This window comes from Castanea sativa, chromosome 1 (genome assembly GCF_040712315.1).
Source record: "Castanea sativa cultivar Marrone di Chiusa Pesio chromosome 1, ASM4071231v1".
Classification (NCBI taxonomy): Eukaryota; Viridiplantae; Streptophyta; class Magnoliopsida; order Fagales; family Fagaceae; genus Castanea; species Castanea sativa.
Window position 1 is genome coordinate 90863079 of NC_134013.1, and position 22442 is coordinate 90885520.

The 22442-nt window shown below is 33.4% G+C and overlaps 1 protein-coding gene across 1 annotated transcript; it reads right to left on the reverse strand.

The window, feature by feature from the left end:
• Window positions 1–1822: 1822 nt before the first annotated feature.
• Window positions 1823–16763, reverse strand: LOC142637114 (UPF0481 protein At3g47200-like). The gene is made up of 2 exons (XM_075811390.1): window positions 16559–16763; window positions 1823–3021 (listed from the first exon to the last, which is right to left on the reverse strand). The coding sequence occupies exons 1-2, from the start codon at window positions 16761–16763 to the stop codon at window positions 1823–1825; spliced, it is 1404 nt and encodes a 467-aa protein (XP_075667505.1).
• Between the last annotated feature and the right edge of the window lie 5679 nt (window positions 16764–22442).

Sequence of the window (22442 nt, forward strand, 5' to 3'; positions counted from 1 at the left end):
GGGGAGTTTTTTCTTATATAATTAAAGAAATGTTGTCCTAGTCATTGGCCAAAACATTTCATTCTCTAATAATGAGATGTCCTAAAAACCTTATGGACTGATAGTGTGATGAATGAAACTTAGAACTTTTAATTTTAGAATATTTCCTTTAAGTCCATTGAATACATCATCCAAATGTCCCCATATTTAATTTAAAGGACTAGTTTTATGGGGGGTTTGATTTGGCACACATTATAGTTAATAGGCAGCAGACTTTTAATTTACACACACATAGGGATGGAAAAATAGGCCCAACTCGTAGGTACCTGGTCCGACCCGACCCTAATGGGCCGGTTTTACCCGATCCGTGAAGCAAATGGGGCGGGTTTGGGTTTTAATAAAAAACCCGAAACAGGTTTGGGTCAGGTTCGGGTATTATGCAAACATATATAATATTAAAAAAAAAATAAAAAATTAAAACCCCTTACCCTAGATTTAAATATATTCTAAACTCTGTAACATCTTGAGTCTCACATGTCGCCTCTCCCTCTTCATCTCTCAACTCAGCTCTCTCACTCACATGCTGCTCTTCATCTCTCAGCTCTCTCACTCACACAACCATATGCAGTCAAGCATAGCTCTCTGACTCTTTCATCTCCGTTTTGTCCTCGCTGATCTCGAACAACCCTGAGCCCTCTCATCTCCCTCACCCATCTCGCACCGATACCTTGCTAGTCAGCCACCCTTTCATGGCCTCACTCAGCTGCCCCCCTCATGGCCTCGCTCAACTTTCCTCTCACGGCCTCGCTCCACCTCGTTCTCCATTTTTTTTTTCTGGGTTCAATTCATCTCAATCATGTGAGTTTGTGTTTGTTTTTGTGTTTATGATCACTGTGATTCAGTTTATGTTAGGATTTGTGTTTATGTTTGTGATTTTGAAAGGGAAAATCATAAATCTGAAATTTGTGTTTGGTTTGTGATTTTGGAAGGGAAAATTATAAATCTAAAATTTGTGTTTGTGATTTGTGTTTATGTTTGTGTTTGTATTAGGATTTATGTTTGTGTTTGTGATTTTGGGTCGGAAAATGATAAATCTGAGATTTGTGTGTTTGTGATTTGTGTTTGTGATTGTGGGCTGGGCATGACGAGATGGCGCCTAACGAGGTGGGTTTGGGGTGAAAAAAAAACTCATTTATTAAACAGGCCAAGTTTGGGTCACGGGGGCAGATCACGGGTTGGGTTTTGGCATAGAAACCCCCCCTCTCCCCCCCCGGAACTCAATCCGTTGCCATTCCTACACACACCCCATGAACCATGATCCATGACTGTTGGTAGGCACTAGACTATTACACCAAAATTTCACACCTTTTTTGAAGCTGGGGTGTGAAAATTTAGAGTAAATCTCTGCCTACAGACTAACTACAAGGCCCCATCATCTTCATTTTCTCATGGTGGATTGGTGGGATTCTTTGTACTTTTTGTCCGTGACTTTAACTTTGCACTGTTACTTTTGGCGAACGGACTGGTGGGAGCCTTTGAAGGCATGTCCGCCATCATCAGGGGCAGTACTACTCACATGGGTGGGGGACTACTCCAAAAATTTTAAAAATCTTTTTATAGTATGTTATGTAATTCTATTAAACATTTTAAAGATTTAACTAACAAGATTCTTTTTTTAAAAAAGATTTAACCATAAACAATTTTAGTTGTCCCTCAAAAATTTAATGTGTTAAACTGTATAATTTTGGTGCACCAAAAATAAACCTTTTCATTTCAAAAAAAAAATATTAAAAAAAAAAATTTGAAAGTAACAATTTAGAACCAATAATTTTAAAAGTAAAAATTAAACTCTTAAATTTTGAAAAGTAGTAAGCACCATAAAAATGACAGCAGCGATGTTAGATGCGGTTCTCCAAGGAGTGCTAAAATATTCACGCCTTAATGTTGCTTTCCAACTGTGCCAAGGATTCTCATAAAATTCATTCAATGCTTCACTGAGACGGCAGTAATGAGAGCTCAAATCAAACGATACAATTTCACTCTGAAGATTATTAACCATAGATGTTGCTGCACTGCTGTTGCCTAGGTAATTAACCATGATTCCCTTATCACAAAGTAAATCCACATCACGTGTAGTATTGATAAGGAAATCCAATATGAAATAGTAATCTGTAATGTATGCTTCTTCAAAAAAATGACATTGCTCAAATGCCAAAAGGTTTCGAGTAAGAGTTTCTGTCCTATCTTCTAAACATATGCATGGGATTTCCAACTCTCCGTTTGTGAATTTTAATTCAAGTAAGCATTTGCTTCGACTAACCTTGAACTTTACTCCTGCCTCATGCAGCTGGGTGGCGGAGTTCAAATGTTCAATCGTTTTATTGCGTTCTGTTTTTGGCCTTTGGGGTGGAGGTAGCTGAAAGATTCTGACTAAATCGGTGAAGTGTTTTATTTCCATATTGGGAATGGGGTCAAAATTCTGAACGTTGAAGTCCGTAAAGAAACGAAAAGTAAGCTGAATTAAAGAAGGGGAGTTTGGGAGGAAGGGAAATGCAAGGTCAAATAGCTTCTCAATGATAAAGAATGGGATTTGATTTTCCAGTAATATAAAGTCTATCGCCAAAGAATTGCATAACCATGGTGAAAGGTCACTTGACCAAGCTGGCTCAGCATTTTTCCAAAACATTTCAAGAATGAAGCTCACATCCAGCAAGATCACTTTCACAAAATCATTACTGTTAAGCTGAATGGTCTCTTCATAGTAACCGCGAATCCTTCCCTCCAACTGCTTTATAGTACTTACTAAATCCTCCAAGTTTAGCCCAACCCTTTCCAAGAAACTATTGAGGCATCTTACTTTTTTCTTTTCCATGGTTTGCAATCTTCTGTTGCCGTGGTGAAAAGGACCAATTGAAACAAACTTCGGAGTGTAAGATTCTTCACTCAATTTACGAAGATGATATGGAACCCTATAGATACAGCAATCAGTTGATAAGCGAGGCTCCAAGTTATTTAACATTTCTGTCATGTCATTTACCAACTCTATATATTGTTGTCCATTTTCAATTGAAGCATTTTCTTCTATTTGAACTTCTTCATATTTTTTTTTTTTCCATTTGATTCCGTTTGAATTTCAATATTTTGATATTTATTTTTTAAAGCGTCTGCTTCTTGTTGAATGTCTCCATACGTTGATTCATCCATCTATCAAGTGACTCTGACAGGCACAAGAATATAGTTAACAATAGAATACTAGTTGATTAATCCATCTATGCACGTGCTTCTTATAGTTTTTTTTTTTTTTTTTTTTTTCAAAATAATTTATAGAAAATTTTCTTTGTGGACGATATGTATAAGATGATGTCAACACAATTAACGATGCGATGTATGGTTCTTACAAACAAATCAATTATTTTTTTTATGTTCTCATAAAATGTTTTCTAAGAGATCATCTTAGAACTTCCACTGCATAATTCATATATATATATATATAAAAGACCACTGCAACTATTACGCCTTACATCTGATTTTCTCGTCTTTTTGTATCAACTACACCTAGCAAGTTAGGTATAGGTGGTCCATTTCTAGATCCTGCCGATAGACAATGATACACGTTTTTCTGTTTTCAACTAATAATTAGGGTATTTGAATTTTGGTTTCATTAGTTTTTTTGATACAGGTTTCATTAGTTAAAAACACTAAAAGATACTTACTGATTACCAATTAATTAAGTTATAGAACTCTTGATTTGTTTTGAAAAAAGCTTGTCTTGCATTAATTGCTGACATGATTAAAAAAAATAGATGCTTTAAAAATAACATTAAATTGTAGACCTTTAAACTTGGTAATAACAAAATAAATTAAAAATTTTAGAATGAAATGAAATTTTTAGAAAAAAAAAAAAAACCAAACAAATTAAGAAAACATCTGCAAGAAATCCAAGAAAAGAAAACCCTTAAAAGTAAATGAAAAAAGTTATTACAATTTAAAATACAGTTAATGAACGCAATGCTCAATATTGACTGAAAATCTCAGCATGTATTATCTAGTTTGTGGGAGGCAAGACATGCTATATTGCTCATTAAGTTCAGCGACTATAGTTGGTTGGTGCTTGCAATATTAAAAATCTTGTCTTGCTTAATACGATTGAAAAGAATAGCTTGGTCCTTAGGGACCTTTAAATATAACTAATGATGAATTGACCTATACTTTAGATAAGTGTCGTTGGTCGTTAAAGTTTCAAAAATGAACATTATCAATCCCTCCATAAACTTTCGATAGTTTATTTACTCATGTATGTAATGGTGTAATGAGGAAGCCTTTTTTAATTGTAAGGCACCTATTATATATGTGGGTGCAATTTCCCTCCACCCACCCATCTTAAAATTTTGATTTTTTTAATGGAATTTTGATTTTTTTAATGGCTTTTTTCTTGATGTAATTCATTATTTTATTTATATGATGATTAATAGATTATTTTTATTTTTCTATGCCAAAGTTCAGTTGGAAAAGGAAAAGAAAATATTTATCAATGTCTTTTAAAGGTTCAAACCCTATTAAAGGAAAAAAAAATTAAAAGAAAATAAAGTAGCAAGAATTTTAATAAAAAAAAAAAAGAAAAAAAATTATCATTGCCTTTCAAAAGTGATAAAAACTGATCATACGAAGTGCAAATTCTAAATTTAATAATTTATTCTTTAACATTTTTGATAGAATATTCTTTAACATTTAGATACGTATATAAATAATAAATATAAGAATGATTACATAATAAACTCAAAAGTTTAGTTACTATTAAATTTCAATTATATATAAAAAAATATATACAACACACAATCTAATTTTAAAAAATGTCAGTTTTTAATTTTATGAATTTATATTAACCAAAATATCATAATTCATATAAGTTGTACTATATATCGTAAATAAATCTATCATGTGTAGAAAGCCTATAATAGATAAACAAAAATTATCTTTCCTAAAATCAAATCCTAATTTTCTCATTGTGCAGGAGCTGCATGTCCCAAGTTCCCAACAACTGAATTAGTGGCATCCCGGTTAATGCATCTCAAATTGCCTTCCAAAGAATAGAATACGGGGGAAAGGCCTGGTAAAATTCCCATCTATCCTAGATAAGGGAAAGGTGATAATATTCTGAATAAAAATTTTCTATTCTACCTTGAGTGTTCACACTATACTTTACCATTCACATATTTTTACCAATCTTTTGATATAAAAGAAACAAAATTTAGAATAAAAAAAATTGTACAGATGACATATTATAATTGAGGAAGTTTAGAATCAAATATTAAAAGCGAGACCAATGATTTTCATCTATGATATGTATCAACATTCCAATCCAAACCCAAGCTAAGAATTAATTGAAAGAAAAAGACAAAAAATTAGCAAGAAGAATATAATAAACAGCTAAAACAGTTATAGCAAAGTGTGTGAAAGTATGACGTACTATAATTATTATTTTAATTGAAAATTCCCAGCAATTATTATAAAGTTTGTGAGAGGCAAGGCATGTTATTGTCCGTTAATAAATTTTGGCAGAAAATTTATCAAAAAATTCTTGTATGGTGCTGGCATTGAAGATTTTAAACTAAAATCCCATATATCCTAAATAAGGGAAAGGTGGTGATATTTATATCAGCATTTTTTAACCAAACCAAAGCTAAAATTAATTCAAAAAATCAAAAAGACAGGCACTGGGAAAAAAAAAATACTACAAAAAAAAATACAGTTAATGAACGCTACGCTCAATTTTGATTGAAAATCTCAGCATGTACTATATATCTAGTTTGTGAGAGGGCAAACATGCTTTTCATTATTATTATTATTATTATATGAAAGAGAGGCCAGACATGCTGTATTGCCCATTAAGTTCAGCGATTATAGTTAGCTGGTGCTTACGATATTATAAATTTTATATAAATAGATTATTTCAGTTGCTAATAACGAGAACATAGATACATGGATAGACAAAGAAACTTGAATAGGAAATGTTATAAAAGCCTACCTCAGTTATCAATTGTGTAGGTAGCAGCTGAAACAATGAGCCTGTAAGTGCAAATTATCAAGTATCAACTCTATGATATATTATTCTTAGTAAAAAGGACTCTAAGATATATTATTATTTTATCAAATAAATAAATAAAAACTCTCTGATATTATGATGTATTCTGGTTCTCGCAATTATCAAATGAAGTCCATAAGGAAATATATCGCAGCAATATCTCGTAATATATGAAGTCAACAATTTTCAAGCATCATTATGTCGTCTCATTTTTGACATTATGAACTTTTTAAAATACGATGAACACTTTGAGCATCTATAAGTATCAACATATCTTTATTGACATAAAAAAAAAAAATGAAACAAAATCTAACATAAATGCCACTAAAAGAACAATATAATTTTTTTTCGAAAGAGAATTTCAACATATGACGTCTTCTAATGATAATTCTTTATCATTAGATCAAAATACCAATAAGTTTTTAATGTAGGCAGAGATTGAATTCTCAATCTCTTATTCAACTATCAGAAACTTTACCAGTTATTTTTTTTAGCAACATAAATTTTACCAGTTGGACTAACTGGAACGCATAAGAACAATATAATTAAAACTATGATTTCTATATAGTAATATATGAAACAATTCAAAATAGAAAGAGATCACATACATTGAAACTACCCACTAAAGAAAATAATGTTAAAGATTACTTGAGTTGTTCTAACTTTTTATAGATATATAAAAAAAATTTGAATTGGATATATATACGGATGTAACGAAGTTATTTTATTTTATTTGACTAATTTTACGAGCTCTGAATTATCTTACTTTTAAAGCTATTTATTAGGGAATCATACTTACTAAGCAACAACAGGAGAAAACAAAAATGCAAGTTACATGTTTTAATTTACACCATTTTTTTTCTTTTCTTTTTTAACAAAAACATAGATTTGAATATCAATTCACACACACGCACACCAAAAAAAAAAAAAGAGGGAGAAATGAGAAATTCCACTTAGAGAGAGAAAAAAAATACATATTCACCTATAAATTTTTTACTCTTTTTATTTATTTATAGGTGAAGGTCAGTTTGTTATATTTTAACCTGTAAAATTTATAATTCAATGAACATATACGCAAACTTTATGTTGAAACTAATTATGGTTTTACTTAGGGGCATGTTTGGTAGACTTTGTAACGATAATAACGTCAGAATATGAATAGGTATTATAAAAAATACAAGATATTGTAATATAATACTTATTACTATTCATTTATTTGATAGCAACACAATAACAGAATCCTGAATGAAAGCATTTTAAATCAAACTTAAGATATATTTTAGGAAATATCTTACTCATATAATTATATTTTCTAAAAAATAATATTTTTTAAATTTGAAAGAGAGATTAGTTATTTTTTATGATTTTTTTATTTTCATAATTGTTACATACATATGGAAAATTTGTTTATTTAAAAATATATTAATTTTAGAAATTAATCCAGTTACTAAGGAATAGTTATTATAACCATTTTAGAGATGAAATAACTATTCATAAGAAATGATTATTCCCTATGATAATAATATAACCAAACTATTGAATAGCTAAACCAAAAGAATAACTATTATATTACAGTATTTATTACAGTTTACAAAACGTACCCTTACATTTCTTACAACAAATATAACTATATCTTTCTATTTAAGTAGTCTATAAATATTAATTAGAACGACAATGAAATTAATTTAAACAAACTTTCACCATAAAAGAGAAATGCTTAAAAAGAAAAAAAGTGTTTATGAATGCCATGGTTTATAGGCTAGTGTAAAGTAAGTACCACAAGTGCAATTTTTTATCTATTCCTAAATGTATGCTAATGATTAATATATAAACTATATTTGAGATAATTAAATAGATTAATTTATTTTTCAAACTTACGAAACTTAGATTCATTATATTTATATATTTTTTGTTCTACAAATGACTATTTACATTAATTATTAATAAGTTAAAAATAATACTATAATATTTTATACACTTATTTCCAAACTTAGATAATATGATATATTTGATTCTCAAAAAAAAAAGAAAAAAAAAGAAGAAGATAATATGATATCAAGTTTATATAAATATATTATATAGGTACGTGTATAAAATATATTTTTATGGACAATTTAGAGTTTCTCATAATAGTACATGACAAGGGTTAGTATCCGATCGATGCTCAACGATGCGAAGTATTGTAGAAAGAAGAAAGCTAAGCAAGTGTAAAAATAAGGAGCCTACAAAAATTCAGAAGTGTGGTAGAAATAGAGATGGAACCTGAAGGAGAGAGAGTGGAACAACAAGGTCTAGCTATTCAGGTGGCGTGGGAGAGAGACAAGGTTGTGCAAAAAACTTGAGATAAAAGCGTGGACCTTGCCTGCTTATAAAGACGCCTGTATTACTATTATATTCATTGACTGTAGTCTGTGCAGTAGATATCGCCTCCACTGGCTAATTAGGCTTTTATTTTTTTTTAATTGATATTTTGGACTCTTTTGCATGTGCAATTTCTTTCTTGAAAATAATATTTCGGAGCAACTTGCATTAGAATACCTCTCCTAGTTAGTATTTTAAGTAGTTACCTAACTTTTAAATGTATACTCTACCTAACAACTTGGATTTTTACCTCCAAAAAAAAAAAAAAAAAAAAACTACTTGGATTAATTAAAAAATCTGACTGACAACTTGGCCTTGTAAGTCCCTCTCATTAGTTTTGCTGTACATATATTTTATTGTAATGAAAAGTATAATGTTTGCTCCAAATTTCTGGAATATTACAAAGGCAAAAGCTTAAACACTATTTGCATGCTAACCACTAATCCTGTTAATAGTTTGAATATACATATGCTGAGTATTTCACCACTATTGATCAAGATTTTTATAGTAAAGAACTCGCTGTCTTTAAAATATGCTCACTCATTGATATTTCAAGCATATGATAGAGATAGAATAACAATCACTCATACGAAAACCAGTCCATCAAAATGGAGCAATCCGAATCCTATTCACAGGAAAACGGTTACAGTTTTATGTGGACATAAAAGTATGATTTGAGAACCATGTTGAGATTATTGCCTTTTGTTATGTGTCTATATTTTAGGTCTTTTTTTTTTTGTCATTTTAAGATTTTATTTTAATTTGTATTAAGAGGTTGATAAATAGATAAGATGGGATAAATTGTTAAGTGTATTGCCTGTATTATTGCTTATTTCATCTTCTTTTGAAAGTTACTATGGTTTTTGAGTTGAGTTTATGTTGTGTTTTTGTATTAAAACCTCATCTATTCTCTTTTTTGTGTGTTTGTTTCTTAAAAATAAATATTTGAATTAATTTTATGTATTTTTAATAGCTAGAGGTAAGTTTATTTTTTTAATTCTGATTTTATGTTATTTTGTAAAGTCATTTTGTTTTTGAATAAGAAGATGGGCTGAAAAAATCATATTATTGAGTGAAATTTTTCTCTATAGAGGTTGTCCATGTATATATTTTTTGATCATTCCTTCTTTTTTAAAAATAAAAATTAAATTAAATTAAGCACCCAATTCAAACGAAAAAAAAAATTAAGAATTCACTAATTTCATATGATCATTCAAACCCATTAAGAGCCCTCTAAGCAAATAATTTTCTTTTTAAGTTAGTCATTTTAGGATGAAGATTAGCAGAATTAGAATTAAGATATAAAGTTTAAGAAATAATATTATAGTTCACAATAACTTGCTAGTATTAAGGGAAAACCACAAAATATTGCATTATTTACCATGAAATTTACATTGTGACTTGCTTGTCTATCTCAAAATAAATAAATAAATAAATAAAAAACAATAAAACATTGTGACTTACTTGCGAACAAGGGCGAAGTCAGGGGTCAAGGGGTCAATTGGCCCTAAACCCCAACAAAAATTTCCCATTCCATTATTACCAATATACTTACCCTACTAATTTCATATATACATTTTATGTTTTTTTCCTCTACATTTTCATTTTTATTTTTGTTTTGTTGGTATATCCCTACAATGATTAAAAGTTTTATTATTTAATTGAACATTTAAAATTCAAATTTATGTTTGATAAACATTTATTCATATAGGTTAAATGAGTTTTTGTCAAAATGAGTCAATCCTCTCTTATCATGAATACTGAATTGGGTAATCTTAAGTTTATTACGAGTTAGGAGGTTAACACGAAATTGACTCATTTTTGAATCTTCTTAAAACATGTCAATCCGCTTTGGCTCCAATCAATTTGGTGTACTAAATTTTGGTGCATTTTAATATTAATTGATAAATAATATAAAATTTTATTATTGTGCTATCTAATTGTATTGAAGTTGGTTGGAATATAAAAAGGCGTAGGAGTTTCAATCTGTATTTTAGAAAATGTCTTAAGAAATTCTTTAATAGGTACAAAATTTATGTGAGTAAATGAGTTATAATTCCAATTAATTTGGAGAAAGTCCTACGATTCTATAATAATGTATATTTGTGAATATTTAGGGAAAGAAAGGTGTCTTGTTTAATGTTTAGTGGAACTTTGGGGTAAGATATTAGTGTAGAATTAACTTAAGCCGCACGATGATTCAATCAGGTTGTTGAATCCTAGAAGGGAAAAGTCAAATAGAAATGATGCTGCAATGATTTAAGCAATTTACTAATTGCAGAGAGCTTAAATTCTCCTTAAAGAGAATGTGATTTTCATGCCTCAGCCTGATTGGTTTCTTTATATATATATATTAATTTTTTTTTTCATTTCCGTATCTTTGTTTATACCATTCTAATTTTGGATTTTTTTATTGTTTTTAATTATATTGTAGGGTATTATTACTAACACCAAATATAATAAGTTAATAACTTGTTAGGGTTTTAGACTCCAGTTGTCTAAAATTTTATCAAATATTAACCAAATAATTTATTAGATTAATTATGCAATAGATCTGAATCAATTAAACATCAAAAAGCACAGAATTCAAGTTTTGAAAACTATAGTTTCAAAGTAAAAAATTTGGGGAAGATTTAGCCTAACAATCCTCAATGCAATATTTTACTAATAGAATTAAATTAAAGTTTATACAATAGACTAAATCCTAAATCTATTATTACCTCATGTAGTATTTACTGGCGTAACCACACGTAGCTTTAAATCCACAGACTCTTCTATTGTGAAACTGATGCACACAAAGACTCCAATTTGTGGCTTTGAGATCTCGACTAAAAAATCTGGATCAACAACACACTCCCCATTTTGTAACTTTGAGATCTCCACTCAAAGATTTAGATCAGCAACTGTGGTTGATTGAATGTAGCAACTTTGCTTTATGACTGGATTTGTTGTTTGCACAAGGTCTTTAATTGTAGCTCCAAAAGGATATGGAAAATATTCAGATCTGTTTACAAATCACCACCCTCTTGAATGTGTAAAAGCGTGCTCTAGGGTTTGTATTTATATATACTTAACATCCATCAAAATCCTAGATCAAACTGCTAAGAGAAAAAGCTAGATCTGCAATCTGTGTGGATCTCAATTGGTTGAGATGTGCATCTCGATTAGTTGAGATAAGTGAAACTTATCGGCACATAAATTTTTTTTTTGATTTTTTGGAGTCTTCAATTTTGCTAAACTTCATTTGTCTTGTTTAACTAAATATTTCTAGACTAAACAACTAGACAAACTAAGTTCTAAATATTACAATTTGTTTATGGTTTCCAACATAAAAATATAGATTTTACATAACCCATAAAAAATCATGCCATATTCAAATTAATTGTGTTCATAAATAGTGTCAAATATTGTCATTCTTGGTATCATACAAGTGCTACATATTCACAAATAATATACAAATAAAAATTATCAAAAATAGAAGTAGGGAAAAAGAGAATAAAGAATTTTTAATAGTTTAATGAGCAATTATTAAGTTCTCTCGAAATAATGAGAAGTGCTGCATTTACAATGCTTTCATAACAAATTTTAGATGATAGGTTGTTCTAATTTAAACACACTACTGAAATTATATTTTTGAGGAAAATACTAAAACAAAGGGTTGCAACTTGAGATTGGAACAATAATTTTACTTAAAGGTTCATCGGCCAATTCAATTGACTCTCTTGGGTTGGCAACTTTGTAACGGTAATCGTTGGACAAATTCGGTTTTCTTTGGTTTATATTTTTATGGAAAAAAAAAATAACAATAGTTTTTTTTTTTATATAAATATAAAAAAGGGAAATAATCATTAGGTTGGGTTGGGTAATACCCATACTAGATATGTCAACTTTGAGAGCAAGTAAAAATCCCACCCTAAATACCCTAATGGGTTGGGTAAAATAGGTGCCGTCGGGTCAAGTTGAGTACCTGCTCTCTAACAAGTGGTAATTGCCATCCCTAAACTACTACTTATGATTTCATGATGACCTCTAGCTGTCCGGTGAATCTACTCATCAATAAGTTTAGTAATGTAACTTTTTTATAATATATATATATATATAATAATGCAACATTTTTTACTATTTTCAATAAAAATTATGGTTAGTGCATAATAAATTTTTAAAAAATATTTAATAATAAAAGTATTATTAATAGTAGACTCATGTATAATGACATAAACAATTAGTAAAAAAATTATGAAAAATATTGTATTTTTAACATTACTTATTCAATTCCTATTCTTCTTTTGGTATCAAAACTCATAGACCTCAAGGCTTCGCTGCGAGCCCTTGCCCCCCTTTCCACGGAATGTCCAGATCAATCGTAAAAACTAAAATATACATAGAGCATATTTTAGTAGAAGCATAAACTTCATGACCAAACACATCTCAAACGAAAGGACATCATGACCAAAGACACTTGGAAGTCTCTCCTTTTTTTTCTTTTTTTTTTTGGAGAATCGAAGACCTGGAGGTCAATACTTTTTTGAGAGTCAATACTTGAATTCAATACTCCATATAATATAATCCATTTATGGCATTTATGGATGGAATTGACTGAGATTATATATAGTTGACAAAGCGCTACGTAGCATAAACAATTTAGACACGTTTTCTGCATAAATCTTTCATTATCTTAGTTTTTTATTTTAGAAAAATTTTATGTTCACAATATTTTCATAATATTTTCACAACAAATTTTAAGTGGCAAATTGTTATTGATGATAAGCAAAAATGTAATTTTAGTAGTGTATTTAAATTAAAATCAATAATAACCTATCACCTAAAATTTGTTATTATAAAAATATTGTGAATATAACACTTCTCTTTATTTGACCTCATTTTCCAAAACCGGGGGAGATATCATCCATGAGAACTAAATAATTGCTTATTAAATTATCCGAGAGAAATTATAAAAGTTTTTTTTTTTTTTTTGAGAAGAAAATCCCACTTGTGTATTGTAGAAATTTAGTAGGGTTTAAGGAATTAAAAAGGTTATCCAGAGTTAAGTTGGCCCAACTACAATCTGATCAGAATGTGAATAGGTGTTTCAGGATGGTGACATCTAGGGTAGAGTTAATCTTGGGAGGGTAGAAAGCGAGAGAGCAACGTTATTGTTCTTTTCTATGCAAACAATGCAATTTGCTGTGTGTTTTTTTTTTAACTAATCCCCGTAAAACTACAAAAAAGAAAAAAGAAAAGGGATATTATATATTACTATGAAACGTTAAGGGATGCCTTATTTATACTATGTACATCGTTTTGATTCATGCGAGACGACTTTCTTCATGAGACAAAAATACAACTTTTAACAGCCTTACAATCACATGGTGCAAATCGACTTTTTTTTACATAGAAAAAGACCGAGTATAACCTCTCTTTGGTTATTTTAGGACCATCAATCTGTACCACAACTTACGTAATGCTATTAATTTGGAGAGTCAATATTTGAAATTCAATACTCCATGTAATATAGCCCATGTATGGCATTTATGGATGGATTTGACTGAGATTATATATAGTTGACAAAACGTTACGTACATAGTCTTTTGCATAAACAATTTAGACACGTTTTCTGCATATATCCTTCATTATCTCAGTCTTTTATTTTAGAAAAATACTATATCCAACACAGTCTAATAGAAGCAATGTCACCATGTTAAAATATGATGGAATTATACTAATAAACCCATCTCATAATAGTAGTATTACGTAAGTTGTGGTACAAATTAATGGTCCTAAAATAACCAAAGACAGGTTATACTCGGGTCTTTTTCTATGTAAAAAAAGTAAATTTGCACCATGTGATTGTAAGGCTGCCAAAAGTTGTCTTTTTGTCTCATGAAGAAAGGCGTCTCAGCTCACATGAATGGAAACGATGTAAATAGTATATAAGGTTTCATAGTAATATATAATATCCCTATTTTTATGTAGTTTTACGGAGATTAGTAAAAAGTTGGAAAAAAAAAAAAAAAACAGCTAATTGCATTGTTTGCATAGAAAAGAACAATCGTATTCCCGCCAAAACGTTGCTCTCTCACTTTCTACCTTCCAAAGATTAACTTTACCCTAGAAGTCACCATCCTGAAACTCCTATTCACATTCTGATCGGATTGTAATTGGGCCAACCAACTTTGGATAACCTTTGTAATTCCTTAAATCCTACCAAATTTCTACAATACACAAGTGGGATTTAGGTACCGGTCAACATACACAATCCTATATGGCTATGTATGTAAATGGCAATCAAAGCTAGGATCATCAAATGTTCTCATTAATTGGCTACAAACTGTCACAACCCTAATTCATATCATACGAATTTGGGTATGTAATAATTATCTTATCAGTTTAACAAAAAAATTAAAAATAATTACTACATGCCAAAATATAAGAAAACTCCAAATAAATCTCTTACAATCCATTAATAATTTTTTTATAAAAAATTTGATAATTACAAGGTAAGAGAAATTTGAACCCTAAATATTTTAAAAATAATAGAAAGTATTAACCAATTAAACTATAAAACTCTCAGTAATTCATAAATATCTTTAACTAAAAAACAAATTCCAAACGTTACATCATTCGTCATTCAATTGCCCTACAAAAGTTTCTTAGCATTTAGACAAATCCTAACATTGCACGTTATTCTCCATAATAGACCTGGTGGCATACACCATCAAGAAACTCTATCAAAATTAAAACACTAATGGGAGTGCTGTGGAACACTCGAATCTTGTAGTAGCTAGGGGTCGGGTTATTTGAGATATCAATTAGGCGAAAAACTCATTTTAGTCCCTACATTTTCACGCAATTCCCACTTTAGTCTCTAACTTCTTTTTTCCACCGATTTTAGTCCCTATCTTGGAAAATGCCTCTCGTTTTCGTCCTTGACGTTACATCAGAGACAGAAATTGCACAATTGGCAAACGGATTGCACTGTTGAGCTGACGTGGCCATTAAAATAATAATAAAAAATGCCATGTTAGTATCTAAATTTTTTAAAAAAATTATTAATTTTAACTAAATAAAAAAAAATTAAAAACAAAAAATCACATGAATTGAGATCTAAGTGTGTCTTAAACAAGAACAACAAGAACACAAACCCAGATACAAAATCATAAACCCATAAATTTTTTTTAAAAAAATTCATCAAACTCGACCAAACCATCAAAGCAAACTCGTTGAATCAAACCCGTCCACCAACAACAAATCAATTTCCCCAACAAATCAATTTTGAATAGAAAATTATCGAAACAAAGAAAATTGAATCATCAAAGCAACTTAGTTTGAATCATCAGTTGCAGTAATCTCACCAATCTCAACCAAACCATCAAAGCAAACTCGTTGAATCAAACCCATCTGCTGGAACACCCACTTAACAAAAATCCATCCTTCATGAGCACCTTCCCCTTACCAAATATTAAACCCATCTGCACAATTTGTACCTGGTCCAATCACTAGACGGACTCAGGCCCAAAATGTCTTATACAATGAAATTTGTAGAGTGTGGGCTTGAAACCTAAGTTACGGTTATTGGACAAAAAGTAAACAGACTAGATTGTCGTTACCTATGTAATCAATAGATGAAAATAACAGAGAAACTCTCCTCAAACGTAAGCCGAGGACCACTTGTTTTGCCTTTCTTTCTTTAAGTAAAATATTATAAATGCAGTTAAAGTCCCCTTTCTTCCTCCCTTTCTTCATACCTCTTTTGTCTTCTTATATTCATCTTCTTCTTCCCTCTCTCTTCCACGTGTAGCACAGATCTTTCAAATAGATACTTGTCACATCCGCCACCTTCTTGAAGTCTTCAAATAATAGCTGAAAGGCTGAATATTATTGTTCAGAGGTCATTTCTCCATTAATGCAGCCAAGGAGGTAGGTGCAGGATCTTTAATGCGGTGGTAGCAGCCTTTTCCCTCTGATACTTCTCATACGCTCTTCCTTTCAATAATCGTGTGGTACACGCCTTTACCCAACGGATCTTCTGGATTTCTCTCTCTAAACGCCCTGATGTGTCCTATGACTTTTACCTAACGCAACTGAGGAAACACTCCTCCTCGGACAACTTCTCTAATCCTTGTCACAAGAGCTAACTTATGGACCACAAAGGCCCTTCTCGGGCAGGCTTCTCCCACCAAGTTAGGCCCAAGGCCCCAATGCGTATTTTGACCATTCTACCCCCACAATAGCCCCTCAAAACTTCATTTTTCTTCCCATCCCGAGGAGAAAACTGGAGTTTTAAACCAACTCCAGTCTCTGCATGCTTTGCGAACCGCCACACGTGAAAGAGCCGCTTCATTTTTTTTAAACTGCTTCTGACGCTTCGAAATCCGTAACGCCCGCATTAATGGCTGTAAGTTACATTTTGCTCCCTATGTTCAATGGTGAGATGCGCATTCAACAGTCTAGATTTTTCCTCAAATTTGAGCAGGATAACTCCATCTCAATGCTGCTTCCCACACACCAAAACACCTAGGAAACTGAAACTCAACCTTTCACTTCAAAAATCAATCAAATCTCAAAAGTTCCTACTCTCTTTCCTCTCAAGAAGCTCGCGAAGAACCGTCTACTTCTTATCTGTAAGTTCTCAAATCTTTAAGCTCATTTCTATTCGGCTACTATTTTTGGCCATTAACCATATCCTTCCCCTCACTAAATTTTCAATCCTGCCTTCAACAAATGGGTAGATTCAAGTGTTTAGTTGACACTGATGCTGGTATGGAGGGTTTTAGGGCCAAATACCATATTCCCCAAGATGTAGGTTTGAGATATTGTTCTCCTGAAGCCATAGCCAATGATAGGAAAGAAGGAGAACTTGTCGTTCCCATCATTGCCTTCCTGGAGGGTGGGATGACACTTCCCATGAAAAACGTGACCAGTGAATACTTTCGTAACCATAGGTTATGCCCAAATCAATGCACACCCAACATATTTAGAGTTTTAGGCTGTGTTGATGCTCTAAATGAGCAAATGGGCCTAAATCTCACCTGGCACGACGTCGTCTACATGTACGAGTGTCATAAACTTAAAGATGTAGGATACTACATGAAATCTAGGTCTAGCATTGTGAGGCTCTTATCTTGCCTTCCCAAATCCAATAAAGGCATGAAGGACGACTACCTTATTGCTTCTGGAATGTGGTATGACATCCTCATTGCCCAGTCGAATGGGGAGACCCAGGTGTCAATCCATAGGAGTTAGATTCCCTAACCTGTGACTTGGTTCTATTAACTTTAATCACTTCCAGTTACATTGTCTGTCATTACTTCCTCATTTAGTATTCTTCGTTAGTCTAACTATATTTTGTTCTCTCGGATATTTTTGCAGATAAATAACACGTACGGCCTCGTCTAAGTCATTGTAGTGTCGTGGGCCTCAATCGTGTTTTGCGATCGGAGGTGTTTGTGAGCGCAAATCTACAAATGAGGGCATCCCACCTCATATTGGGATACGATCCTCTGTCAGAGGACTTCCAAGACATAGGAAACACGATCATTGCGGGTGAAAAAAGACGCAGAAGGATAAATATTGCGAGATCGGGCTTCCTTGATACACACGAATTACCCGACGATCCCTCAGTTATCCTCTACATATGCCCAATCGCAGCAGTTCCTCTCTCGGCACACTCTCAGGTACTAACCACCCGGAAGAACCAGCTTCTTTGTAACTATCACTCAAGGAGGAGACATATCAGTTCTAACTTGAGGAAGCCGAGAGACCCATAGAAAGCCACATTGTCACCATCTTGGACGAAGAAAACGAACCCTCGGAGGGTTCCAGCATAAAAGGTTTTGTACCAGCACAGTTGATACTAGTGATGAAGAAGAAGATATGGCCATTTTGAGGACATTGATGTCCAAGAGGGGTACACAAGCTCCCAAAAAGGGTGCAGTTGGATCTCAACCCCCTCCCAAGCTGCCACCACCTCCAACTCTTTCTGACCCGAAGGTTCTAGCCTTCGACCCCAAAAAGAAAAGGAAGAACGAGGCCGAAGAGGCTGAGATGACGAAACAAAAGAAACTTAAGCAACAGCAACAACAACAACAAAACGTTGCCAAGGGCAAAACGTGTGCCCCTTCTATTCAGAGTGGGTAGAGCTATGATGTGGCTGAGGTGCACCGAATGCAAACCAATTGGTCTCCCACGCTGGAACTAGATGGGGCTCCCATATCTGGCCAGTCTAGTATCAGAACGTTCCAACAAGGACTTGCTCACCACCTCGTGAATGCCCTGGAACAGCCACTTCTTCTCCCAAGGGATATGGAGGCTTTAGACAAGATGAGCCAACCACACCTTTTCCTCTCCCTAAAAAGGGATTTAGCTCTGGTAAGTGCCCTTCAACTACTTGTATCCCTTTACTTCATTATCTTTCTATATAATATCTTTTGTACACGTTCCCATAGTGTTTTTGTCATTATATGCTTGATTACTATTTCAACGCAGGGCATCCAAGAAGTGTTTGCTGTGAAGAGATGGGTGGAAAACTCCTGAAAAATGGCTACAATCGAATTCCAGGTTAGAGTAGAGACCGAGAAGGCTTTAGGCCTGGCCAAGTTAAACAACGAGGATCTAGCCAAGAAGCTGGCAGATGAGAAAAGGGAAAGAAGTGGTGCCGAGGCCAGCCTCAAAACAACCAAGACTCAAGTGGAGGGGCAATGTAAGCTACTGCGCCAAAAGGATGAAGACCTATCCAAAGCTCAGCAAGAAAATTCAGGGTTGTAGGAAGAGCTTGCTAGGGCAAAATAAGAGGTTCGCACCTTCAAGGAGACCATGGAGGATGTTAAGAAGGCTTCTTACAATGAAGGGGTCGAGACGACAGAAACCCAACTGATAGAGGAGTTGGCAGAGTTATGTAGGGAGTGCTGCCAATAAGTATGGGCAGAAGCCCTGAACGTGACAAAAGTCCCCACGACCTCTGAATTGAGGAAACCTGAGAACATTTGGATCCCCAAGGATATCCAAGTGCTCGAAAAGCTTCCTCCATTCACACCTACCCCCGAGACAGTGCCTTCAACACAACCATCCACCATTCAAGAACCCATTCCAACTCCTAAAGAACCTGCTGGTTCCGACAAAGAGAAGGAACAAGGTGACGAAGTCGAGAAGTGTCCGAGCAAGGATACGAAGCCAAACGTTCCTCCACCAGTGGCAAAGGACAAAGGGAAATAAGTCCAAACCTCATTCGAAGCGGAACTTAAGCAAATAGAAGAGGTGGATAAAACCAAAGAAGCTACCAGCAAGTCCAAGCAGGACCCCCCCACCAAGACTTAAGGCATAGGCCAGTTAGAACCCTACTCCTTATGTAATAATTTTTTGTATTAGGGCCTTTATCTTGATATTTTTACCTCAAAGTTTCATTTCAAATGTACCTCTTGATAAAATTAAAGAGAAATTTGAAAGGTTGCTTTTTAACTCCTTGCCAATCTCTGATAGTGAAATGTTAATTCCCTTCACCATAATGTGAATTACATGCATGGAATAATTGACTCAATATTCCATTGCGCAATGAAGCCTTTGCAACGCCTCTATCATAAATAAAACCCACATAAAAGTACATTCACTTTATCAATTTTAATCAACAACAGATAAATTATATATCGAAACTATAATATATGAAGTACAACAACACACAGTCTAAGACTTAACTTGGTATTTAGTTTGGGGGCATAAAGTAAACCGTCAAACTTACCATGGTTTATCAATACGCCAATTTCCACGAGGTATAAAACCACGAGGCATGGTTTCTATTTGATGCTTTGAATAATGGATTGAAATGTTAATTCTCCTAAAGTAGAAGGTCCGAGGACTCGACGTAACCAAGGTTCTGTTTAACATTTAATAAGATATCAATTTTCATGAGGTATGTGGTTCGAGGACCATGCATGACCAAGTTTCTGTTTGATACTTAGAATAAGTGGCTCGAAATGTTAATTTTTTCAAAGTAGAAGGTCTGAGGACCTGACGTAACTAAGGTTCTATTTAACATTTAGTAAGATATCAATTTCCAAGAGGTATGTGGTCTGAGGACCATGCATGACCAAGTTTCTGTTTGATACTTAGATTAAGTGGCTCGAAATGTTAATTTTCCCAAAGTAGAAGGTCCGAGGACCGGATGTAACTAAGGTTTTATTTAACATTTAATAAGATATCAATTTTTACGAGGTATGTGGTCCGAGGACAATGCATGACCAAGTTTCTGTTTGATACTTAGAATAAGTGGCTCAAAATGTTAATTTTTCCAAAGTAGAAGGTTCGAGGACCCGACGTAACTAAGGTTCTGTTTAACATTTAATAAGATATTAATTTACACGAGGTATGTGGTCCGAGGACCATGCATGACCAAGTTTCTATTTGATACTTAGAATAAGTGGATCGAAATACAACATAATGATTATTTAAACAAAAATGATAAAAGTGCCTTTTATTAATAGTAATACCTTCGTAGGTTATTTACATTCCAAGGATGTTGTACAATTTTTTCATCTAAGTCTGCTAAGCAATATGACCCTATACCCGTCACTGAAGTGATTCGGTATGGTCATTCCTAGGTGGGTGCTAGTTTTCCCCCATGTTGGATTCTTAGTGGTACCCATGACTTTCCTCAAGACCAAATCTTCAGGCACAAGCGACCTTAGTTTTACGTGAGCATCATATCCTTGTTTGAGTTTCTACTGATAATAAGCTAGTTGAACCATGGCGACCTCTTGTCGTTCCTCAACCAAATCCAAGCTTTTCTCTAGCAAACCATCATTATCTTCTGGGTTGAAAGAGCTTGTCCTTAATGTCGAAAACCTAGACTCCAAAGCTATCACTGCCTCGGCCCCATAAGTCATGGAGAAGGGTGTTTTTCCTGTGGATCTTCGCGGTGTAGTCCGATATGTCCACAAAACGTGTGGCAACTCTTCTACCCATCTACCCTTTGCGTTATCCAGTCTCTTTTTGAGTCCATTGACTATAACTTTGTTAACGGCCTCGGCTTGACCATTTCCCTAAGGACAAGCTAGAGTGGAGTATCTATTTGTGATGCCTAAGTCACTATAATACTTTCTAAAAGCTTTATTATCAAACTGCATGCCATTCTTTGAAATAAGTGTGTAAGGTATCCCAAATCTAGTGATAATGTTCTTCCATACAAACTTCTTGGCGTCTACATCCCTAATATTTGACAAAGGCTCAGCTTCAACCCACTTGATGAAGTAATTAGTTCCCACGAGTAGCCATCTTTTATTTCCCACAGCTCTCGGGAAAAACCCTACTATATCCAGTCCTCATTGAGCGAATAGCCAGGGACTAAACAAATGATTAAGGACACCACCAGGCTGATGTATATTAGGAGCAAATCTCTGGCATTGGTCACATTTTCTTGCATAGTCCTGGGCCTATCTCTGCATATTGGGCCACTAATATCCCTGGGTCAAAGCTCTATGGGCTAAGGACCTCCCTCCAGTATGACTTCCACAAATCCCTTCGTGCAATTCTTCCAAAAGCGCCTCTATTGCTTCAAGGTATACACACAGCAAGTATGGTCCACAAAAGGAGGGCTTATATAGCTTTTGATCCTTGAATAACCAGAATTAAGGTGCCTTTCGACGAATTTTATCTGCTTCAGACTTCTTCTCGGGAAAAACATCGCCTTTTAGAAAAGAAACTACGAGGTCCATCCAACTAGGTTCGAGCCTTACCTGATGAATACGGATGACACTTTCAGTTGTTAGAGTAGGTTTCAAGAAGTCTTCGACGAGGATAATCCTAGGCAAACCCTGAGCTGAGGATGTTGGCAGAGTGGCCAATGAGTCTGCATGTGTGTTTCCACTTCTAGAAACATGCGATAGAATAAAAGAATCAAACTTGGATTGTAAACATTTAACCTTAGTCAGATATTCTTGCATTCTCGGATCCCTAGCCTCTATGGTTCCCACCACTTGGCCCACGACTAACTGAGAATCCAATGACATATGAACTGACTTTCCCCCATTTT